The sequence below is a fragment of the Myotis yumanensis genome, unplaced genomic scaffold, assembly GCF_028538775.1.
Source record: "Myotis yumanensis isolate MYYU_CA2020_CCGP unplaced genomic scaffold, mMyoYum1.0.hap1 SCAF_5, whole genome shotgun sequence".
NCBI lineage: Eukaryota > Metazoa > Chordata > Mammalia > Chiroptera > Vespertilionidae > Myotis > Myotis yumanensis.
The window spans coordinates 5,775,890-5,785,739 of NW_027223756.1; the positions used below are offsets into that span (position 1 = coordinate 5,775,890).

The 9,850-nt window shown below is 49.8% G+C and overlaps 1 protein-coding gene across 1 annotated transcript; it reads right to left on the minus strand.

Moving 5' to 3' along the window:
- Positions 1-525: 525 nt before the first annotated feature.
- SMIM23 (small integral membrane protein 23) lies at positions 526-4,418 on the minus strand. Its single transcript, XM_070417074.1, has 4 exons — positions 4,329-4,418; positions 1,337-1,388; positions 1,072-1,136; positions 526-829 (listed from the first exon to the last, which is right to left on the minus strand). The coding sequence occupies exons 1-4, from the start codon at positions 4,416-4,418 to the stop codon at positions 617-619; spliced, it is 420 nt and encodes a 139-aa protein (XP_070273175.1). The 3' UTR covers positions 526-616.
- Positions 4,419-9,850: the final 5,432 nt, after the last annotated feature.

A 9,850-nucleotide genomic window follows, 5' to 3' on the forward strand; every position in this document is an offset into this window, starting at 1 on the left:
GGCGGCCCATCAATGTTCTGCTCTCACATCTATGTTTCCCTCCCTCTCTCTCCCTTGCTCTTTCTCTCTCTAATTAGTTGAAAAACCATTTAAAAGAAATCTATAGCTGTATTTTATATGTAATATAAAATGTATACACATATATAATGTAATATCCAAATATGATATAAACACATGTATACTACTGGCGACCTCCTCTGTGCCAGACGTGCTATATCTATACATGTTTGATCCCCACTGTTACCCTGTGAGGCAGCTTGTCTCCCTGGCTCTCACTAACGAGGCAGTTTGTCTGAGGTGTTAAGGAATTTGGCACGAAGTCCCAGGTAAGTGGGAGAGACGGCTCCTGGCCCGGGGCTGGCTCTGAAGCCCGCGCTGATCCCCCAGGGCCAGAGTCCTGTAGGAGGGCGGACAGCTCAGCAGAGCCCCGGGTCCTCCTGGTGGTGTTAGCGGTCAGGAAGCAGCAGCACCAACAGCATCTTAGAGTCCCAACTATTCTATTTTTTTTTGCCCGCCTTGAGCTTCAGGGATCACAGCTTAGCCCCTTTCAGGGGAGCCCCTGGCAAGCCTCTGCCCTGTCTCCTTGGCCTCCCGCCCGGGTCCCAGCCCTGGCCCCTCACAAACGGTTTCTGAAGGAGGAGCAGGATTCCTCGGGGGGCCCCTCGCCCAGAAGGACATCCAGCCACTCTTCCAGGTCCCGCACCAGCTGCTCCAGCTCTCGCACCTCTTTCTCCAGCTTTTCCAGGAAAACTTGCAAGTTCTCCTTCAACCAAGTCCTGATGACCTTTAACGGCTCTTTTGAGGGATCCTTGGTCTGGTGTTCAAACCCCTGAAAGGCAGATACCAAAGTTACATCTGGAGCTTTTCCACGTAGACTCCTTTGCCACTGGTTTCAAAACGTCCCCTGAGCCTTTGCAGGTGCTACTCCTTCTGCTTGGAATACCCTTCCCCATTGTCTCCAGCTCCTCCTTATCCTTCAAGACCCAGCTTGCTAATGCCACCTCCAGGAAGCCTTCCCAGATTTCCTCAGCCAAGCATGTCCTCCCTTCAGGACCTTCCTGAGTATGTTACCTGGGGAGCCACAGGATTCCGGTAGTTACATTCTCTGATCCTTTCTGACATCTCCCAACTTCTTCCTGAAACGGGCACAGACACACCTCTTCACAAGGGCCAACGAATGGCACTTGGCATAAACGTGGTTGGTCCCCCCAGTGGGATGAAGGGCGGTGGGAGAAGGCAAGCGCCAAGACCGCCTCGGCATGCGGCCATCTCCAGAGCACCCCTCACGACTCTGTGTGGCCTCGACTTCTCCTTCCTCAGATTGCAGAAGGCTCACCTGATATCCCCGAGCTTACGTACAGCACCAAGACCAGCAGCGCCAACAGCGTCTGCGGGCAAGAGGAGGAGGGGGCAGGTAAATTGCTGGGGGGCAGATGGGCACCTGCTTCCCTCGGAGAACTGGGCGTGGGGCAGCGATAAGATTGTCTTTCGAGCTTAACGTTTCCCTAGTTACCTAGGTCACATGCTCACTCCAGAATCCCCAAACATTGCAGAAACAGGCAGCGTGGCAACTAGCCGGCACTTCACTGCTGCTTTCCCTCTCTCCTCGCTGCTGAGAATGAAGGCCCGCTCCTGTCCTCATTCCTCGCCTCACTTTTACATCTTTTGTTTGAAAGGATCTTTAAACGAAATCCACCTTATCATGATGTAATTTACATGCAATACAATGCATACATTTTAATATATATATTTATCTATTTCAGAGAGGAAGGGAGAGGGAGAGAGAGATAGAGACATCAATGATGAGAGAATCATTGATGGGCTGCCTTCTTCACGCCCCACTCTGGGGGTGGAGCCTGCAACCTGGGCATGTGCCCTGACCAGAAATTGAACCGTGACCTCCAGTTCATGAGCCGATGCCCAGCCACTGAGCCACACTGGCCAGGCTAAAACGCACATCTTTTAAATGTACAGTTTTGACAAACGTCTGTACCTGTGGACTCCCACCCCAATCAAGATAAAGAGCATTTCCATCGTTCTAGAACGTTCCTTTATGCCTTTTTGCAGTCAGGTCCCTCCTTCCCCCTGGCACAGAGATTCAGACACACCTGCTTTCACTGGCAGTGAGACTGACGGTGTCAGGGGCAAGCAGACGTGGACGGGGGATTGAGGCGGGCAGTGTGGACTGACATCGAATCTTCCTCAAACTCACCAGATGTGGACGGAGCCAGATTTGGTCTGACTTGAAACCGTACCAGTATATTCCTTACGTACTCGAGTTCGTGAGGCAAGACTTAGCCCCGCCACCACAACAAAGAAGACAAAAGATTGGCCTAAGTTGCCTCTCCCCTGGGTAGTTTTCTTTGTATAGACCAGCAGCTATATTCTTGTTATTAACTTCAAAACGAAAAATAAATTACAACGGGCTGAGCCTCGCAGACCCGCTGATGAGTGACAGGAGCCAGACACCAAGGTGCGCACTGATTTCATCCCCATGAAACCCTCGCATACGCACAGCTCATCGGTGATGAAAGACATCAGAATCCCGGCCGTGGGTGGGGCGCTGGCGGGGCGGGGGCCCACGGAGCCATCCGGGTACCAGAATGTTCTGTAGCTTGATCTGGTGGTGGCTGCCCGCGTGGGTACACCCAGGGTGAGAGTCATTGCTCTGGACACTTATGATGAGGTGTTCTCTTCTCCACGGTATCCCCTGGGAATCTTTTAATGTAAAACACTTAGCACCGCCCCATTCTTTCAACTGTCTGGGGAGCGGTCTGAGTGTCTTCCATCTCTTCAACCTCCGACCTTACAGGTTGACTGTTTCCCATCCGCATGCTCGCTGCTCGGTTTTTATTTTATGTCCCGTGGACACAAAGGTGGGGAGGTGAGGAGGGCTGGGCCTAGAAGTACATTTTAGACTTTATCATTGTGATGTCCTAGGCCGGGGCCAACTCGTTTCTTCTCTCCGAGCCTCAGTTTCTTCATCTGTAGAATGGGTTTGAAATGTACCTCTTTCAAAAAGGAGGGGTGGGACTCTGATGTGGGAAAGGCCGTGGGAAACAGAAGTCAGTGGGTTGCCTTGCTGTGGGACTTCTCAGAGCCTCCGTTATGTGAATGTTCCGCGTAAATCCCTAACCACAGGACTCTTCTAATGATTCTGCTACAAGGAGCAGTCCGAGGCTTTGGTATCCGTGGGACGCTTCTTAGGAGGAGCCGCAGCGTGAGGGACCCCTCAAATCCCATCTTGCCGCGAGGCCCCGCATCCAGGAGGTACCGGCACGCGTATGTTAAGTGATCAGATCTTTTGAAGACATGTATAGATCGGTCACCCATCGCGCTGTTTAAAACCTCTCAATGGTTTTTTTATTAATCTCAGAATAGAACCCACCCCTCCTTGGTGTGGGAGGCCCAGCTGCCCTCCCCAGCCTCCGCCCCAGCCCTCCTCACCTCTCCACCTGGGAGGCCGTGGAGTGCAGTGGTGTAACCCTTGCTAAGGGTCTGGAGTCACATAGACTTGACTTCAAACCCCAGCGTATCCTGGCTGCATGGCCTTTTCCCTTTCTGAGCCTCAGTTTACCCATCTGTGAGTGAGATCCACAGCAGCTACCTCTCAGGAATGTTATAAAACGTCACGAAAGAGAGAGGAGGTGGAAGCACCAGGCTGTGGACAGTGAGTGTTTCCATTTTGACAAAAATCCCAGGTGAGGTTTGAATTTCAGTCCTAAGAACTAATGCTCCTAGAGCTCTCCAATTCAGGCATATTATCCTATTTATTGCAGCTCGTTCATTCATTCATTCATTCATTCAGCACCAAACACCATTCTAGGCACTAGGGATATAGCAGGACACTAAACAAAACCCCCTTCCCTAGACAGTTTGGCTCAGTGGATAGAGTGTCGGCCTGTGGACTGAAGGGTCTCGGGTTCAGTTCTGGTCAAGGGCACGTACCTTAGTTGGAGGCAATCAATTGATGTGTCTCTCTCACATCGATGTTTCTCTCTCTCTGTCTCTCCTCCTTCCTTCCACTCTCTCTAAAAATCAATTTTAAACTGAAATTTTAAACTGAAAAAATATCCTCCGGTGAGGATTAACAGCAGCAGCCACAACAAAGACCCCAGCGCTCCCTGAGCGTACCCCCTGCTGGCAGAGCTGGGATTAGGCAAGAGCGCTGGTAACGCTTCAGGAAGGATCGCCTGAGCCCCCGTGCTATGTTCCACCGGCTCAGGCTCCAGGCAGAGTGGAGCTGACAGCCTGCGCCTGACGCCGAGGGCCTGACAGTGTGTCTGAGCCCAGATGGGGGGAGAGCGGGTGCACCGGCCTGGCCTCACCTGCTTCTTGTCCTCACAGCGACTGCCCCTTCTGTGGTCAAGCCGCTCGGCTGCCACTCGCCCCCCGCTATCCACCTGTTGGGTCACCATGGCCTCCGCTCAGGCTGCCTGGGTGGAGCAAGGTCCCCGCACCTGACAGCAGATGGGCACCCCCAGTGTCCTCTGCTCACCAGGCATCCGTCCCTCAAGCCATGAGGTCTGATGTCACAGAAGGGGGGGCAGCGAGGCCCCACCCTTGTCACCATCCTGATGTTTAGCCCTGTCCCTCACTTTTTCTTCATATAAATGTAAAAAACAACAAACAAAAAACACCAGGAAGAAATACATCAGAAGATTATATTTCAGGGTGATGATTTTTCTGATCTTTCCCCTCTATACTTGCAAGTTTTTAATAAAATACCCGTTTTTAAATACAAAACAATAAAAAAGCTTTTTTAAACTGAAATTTTTATGGATATAATTTTAGATTCATGTCAGCAGTGAGAAAAAATAGAGGAGATCTCGTGCGCCCTTCACTCACTTCCTCCAAGGGCAGATCGCCGCGTACAGGGTCACAGCCAGGATGTGGCCGCCGACATAACCTATTCACCTGGCTCAGATCTGTCGTACTGGTCCTCGAGCGTGTGTGTGCGCCTTTAATTCCAAATAATGCTGTCACATGGGTAGGTCTGTGTATTCACCACTACAGTCCAGATCCAGAGTCCCAAAACCGGAGGTCCCCGTGTTGCCTGTCATACCTGCCCCCTCCCTCCGCCGCCCTCCCCCACGGTGCCCAACTCCTGGCAACCACTGATCTGTCCTCCATTTCTGACATGTTATCTTTTCAAATATGTCACATCAGTGGCATCAAATAGCACGTGAGCTTCGGAGGGTGGCTTTTTCGTACTTAGGATTCCCTGGATATCCGGGCACCAGTCGTCTGCGCCCCCTCGTTGCCGCGTGGTACGCCATGGCTTGCAGGACCGCAGTTTGTTGAGCTATTTGCTCTCTGGTGGACGCCTGGCTGTTTCCAGGTTGGGGCTCTTATGGATAAAGCTGATAGGGACAGACTTGTACAGGACTTCGTATGAATCGAAGCTCCCGTTTCTCTGGAATGCCTAAGAGGGCGATTGCTGGGTTGTTCCTCCCAGGTAACTGCCTGGGAGTTTGGTAAGAAACCGTCAGTTTTCCAGAATGGCTCTACCGTTTTACATGTCCCTCAGCAGCACAGGCACGATCTGGTTTCTTCTCGTCCTCAGCAGCACTTGGTGTTCTCGTCGGTTCTTATTTTAGGCGTTTTGACAGGTGAGTAGTGGCATCTCCTTGTGGTTTTAGTTGGCATCTCCCCGAGAGCTAAGGATGTTGACCATCTTTTCATGTGCTTCGTCACCACCTGCAGCTCCTCTTCTGTGCCAAGTCTGTTTATGTCTCCTGCCCATTTTCTAATTGGATTAGTTTGTTGTTTTTTTTATGACAGAGTTTTGTGAGTCCTTTGTCTATCCTTTTGGGGACATGTGCTTTGTAAATATTTCCTCTCTGCCTGTAGCTTGTCTCTTCATCCTCTTCATGTGGACTTTTGCAAAGAAAAGTTTTCATTTTGAGGAGGCCCAATTTATCAATTTTTGCTTTTATGTGTGTGTTTGAAGTTTAAGAACTTTGTGCCTCGCCCTAGAAACAGAAGATTTTCCTCCTATCTTAAAAAAGAGAGTTTTTTGCTTTACACTTTATAGTCCAGTCCATGATCTATTAGGAGTTAATTTTTGTAGAAGGTGTGAGGTTTGGATCAAAGGGTATTTGTGTGTTTGTGTGTGTGTGTGTGTGTGTGTGTGTGTGTGTGTGTTTTGCTGATCGATGTCTAGTTGCTCCAGCACCTTTTGTTGAAAACCCTGTCCTTCCTCTTTTGGATTGCTTTCACACCCATGTCAAATTGAGCATATTTGTGTGTGTTTATTGAATGGGTACTTGACTCTGTTCATTGATCTGTGTATTGATCCCTGCACCAATAGTAACTCATGATCTTGATATTGAGTAGAGCGACTTCTCCAAGATGGTTTTAGAACTTCTCGGGCCCATTCCTTTTCCTATTCCTTTCCAAACTTCAGACTAAGGTGCCTGTGCCTGCAGAAAACCTTGCCACCTGGGATTGCGATAAGAGTTGCATTAAACCCACAGGTCACTTTGGGGAAATTTGACATCTGTACTATGTGTGTCTTCCACTCCGTGGACACACTATGCCTCTGCAATGGTTTAGTTCCTCTTTGTTTTTTTAAATCAGCATGTTGTAATTTTCAGCAATACAGCTCCTACTTGTTTTGGTAAGTGTATAATGGGTATTTAATTGCCTTTGGACTTCCCTCAAAGTTTAAAAGTCCCCGTCTCACAAACAATTTTCATGGGTTAAGAAATCAATACTTTTTATGAGTTAACTATCTCAAAGTTACGCATCACAGTCTCTGATTATCTTTATTTATTGAGCATCTACCAGGCTAGGCATCTCACTAGTTTATGTACCACACCTTCTCTAGACCCGTGGTCGGCAAACCGCGGCTCGCGAGCCACATGCGGCTCTTTGGCCCCTTGAGTGTGGCTCTTCCACAAAATACCACGTGCGGGCACGCACATACAGTGCAATTGAAACTTCGTGGCCCATGCGCAGAAGTCGGTATTTTGTGGAAGAGCCGGTATTTTGTGGAAGAGCCACACTGAAGAGGCCAAAGAGCCGCATGTGGTTCGAGAGCCATGGTTTGCCGAGCCGCAGTTTGCCAACCACTGCTCTAGGCTATGAGTCTGTAGGCAGTTGGGAACTGAATTTGTTTTACTATCCATGGTATCGCTGATGCCCATTGAGCAGTCTGTTACATACTCGGTGTTCAGTAAAAATATTTGTTGAAGGGATGGATAATAAGCAACTCCAAACTGTGGTTCCTCTTTTGCATTCACAGTCCTTGGCTCAGTGACTGTTCATCGAAGGAGTAAAGCAGGTGTATGATTTTAATGTTACCAGGGAAGAAGCTGAGGCCCAGGCAGGCGGAAGAAGGCTGTTGGTCATGGTGGCTGTCATTACGGAGCCAGACCCCAGGCTGAATGCTCTCCATGCAACATCTCATTTAACCCGCAGCACTGTCCTTCAGGGTTGGTGCTGTTCGCCTCTCTGTCTGGACATTACTCTCTTTACTCAGGGTCAGACACCCTCCCGGGGATCTGAGTGCAGGTTCATTTAGCTCCAAAGTCTCTTAGCTTACCCCCAGGAGTATACTAGTATGTCATTTCAGCCAAAAGCAAAGGAAGTTGCCATTCCTGGTATCTTTCGTGGCTTTATCCTGGGTAAGTAGATGTGAGAGTCCCATTAAGCTTTTTGAAATATCAAAAGTAGCTATATCCCCTCCTCCCCCTCCAACTTCATGACTCCCACAGTTTGGCATCCAGGGATTTCATACAACCTCCATTTCTTCTCTCCCCCCTTCCCCTCCATATCCTTAATATTATCATCATCGCCAGCTAATATTTCAAGAAATGACTGAGTACCCAGCACGATGCGAAGTGCTTTAGATATATTGGCTCATTGTGTTATTACAGTTCTAGGTGGTAAATAATATTATGATCCCATTTTACAGATGAGGAGACTGAAGCTCATTCGCAGTGGTTAAGTCGCTTCCCCAAAGTCATGCAGCTAGTGAGAGGCAGGGCTGAGCTCTGAACTCTACGGGTCTGATCCCAGCACCCAGGCCCTTGTTTGCCATGAGATACTCGCCCTTTCCGTGGGAAAGTCAAGGCTAGAAAAAGAAGGGAACCAGCCCTGGCTCTGGTTGAGCATCGTCCCGTGCACTAAGACAGTGGTTCTCAACCTTCCTAATGCCACGACCCTTTAACACAGTTCCTCATGTTGTGGTGATTCCCAATGTCATTGTTACAAATTGAACATAATTAAAACATGGTGATTAATCACAAAAACAATATGTAATTATATATGTGTTTTCCGATGGTCTTAGGCGACCCCTGTGAAAGGGTCGTTCGACCCCCAAAGGGGTTGTGGCCCACAGGTTGAGAACTGCTGCACTAAGAGGTCGCTGGTTGGATTCCTGGTCAGGGCACATGCTTGGGTTGCAGGCTTGATCCCCAGAAGAGGGCATGCAGGAGGCAGCCAATTGATGTTTCTCTCATTGTTTCTCTCTCTCATCAATAAAAACACATTTAAAGAAAAAAAGAAATGGACCAGCCCAGTCAGTTGGAGGAAAAGGACCAGAGCTCATCTCTTGCTTCCACCTGGGGGCTCTCAGACGGCCACCTGCCTCATCCCCATGGTCTTGCCTATGCTACTGGCCTCTCGGGCTTTACATGGCAAAAGGTCTCCAGTGTCAGCTGTAGATGGACACGCAAGGACTTCCCATTAAACTCATGATGGGCATGGAAAGTAATGAATTGCAGTCACGGACAGAGAAGATGACCAGAAACATTTTCGGGGAAACCCAATGGGTTCTTCCAGGAAACTGCTCTGCAGAGCAGTGATGAGTGGTGATGAGTAGGGGAGTTTCTGCAATTAGCTCTGAGGGCCGTTTTCTGGGAATTGGTCTCAGGACAGGGAAGGGAGGGAGGAGAAGGAGGGACATCCCTGCCTGGCGCTCACAATGCATGCTCAGAAGCCGGTGTGGGCAGCGGGCTGGGGGAGGGTCTGCAATGGGGTGGTTGCCCCCCTCCTCAACTTCCCACCAGCGCCCTACCTCTAGTCTGACGGAAGAAAGACTTGTATTTGTGACAAGGATTGCAAACACAAATACATAGCGGTACTGAGCAGTTAATAGAATGAGAGGCGTGGGCTGGGTGTGCCACAGAAAGGCCTGGTGGGGACTATGGCAAAGTATGCCACCTAGTTCTACAGGGCAGCCAACTGTCGCCGAGAAACGGTGGGGTCCAGTGTTGTGAAATCTTCTGACTTTTTAAAAGAAAGGCCAGGAATGCAGTCTTTTATGTGCACTTTCCTGACCTTTACATGTTGGCAACTCATTCAAGTTTAGAAAAAAAATGCACCGTGTGGGCAAAATGCAGGCCATTCGTCTGTGAACTCTGATTTATTGTGCATCCATTGGGCCCAAATATGGCTTGTTCCTAACCTTTGTAGCCGTTCTGCCACGTGGGGCTTCTGACGTATGATGCCAAGCCACCGAGGCACCGTGGCTAACTGAAGTCAGAGGAGACACGTTTAGAGGGATGTCCCAAGGCAGCGCCTGGAATTGACGGAGAGGCTGAAGGTCCAGGGAGAGAAGTAGACGCTGGACCTGCACATCAGGGTGCGTCGCAGGAGTGGTCTGAGCCCAGGACCGTGAGCTCTGGGTGGCTGGACTCCAGTGCCATGAAGGAATTCTAAATTCTCTGAGTGTCTGCCGCTGTAACCTAGCGCTTCTGTCACAGATTGTCACGGGGTGGCTTACAACAACAGAAATGAATTTTCTCACCGTTCTGGAGGCCAGAAGTCCAAAGTCAGGGTCGCTGGGCGGAAATCAGGCACCGGTCTGGCCGCACTCCCTCCGGAGGCGGAGGGGAGAGCC

Coding starts and splice junctions, on each gene's coding strand:
- SMIM23 (XM_070417074.1), bottom strand. CDS start 4,418: ATGGTGACCCAACAGGTGGATAGCGGGGGGCGAGTGGCAGCCGAGCGG. Junction 1,389..4,328: donor GCTGTGAGGACAAGAAGCAG/GTGAGGCCAGGC, acceptor TCTTGCCCGCAG/ACGCTGTTGGCGCTGCTGGT. Junction 1,137..1,336: donor CGTAAGCTCGGGGATATCAG/GTGAGCCTTCTG, acceptor TGCCCGTTTCAG/GAAGAAGTTGGGAGATGTCA.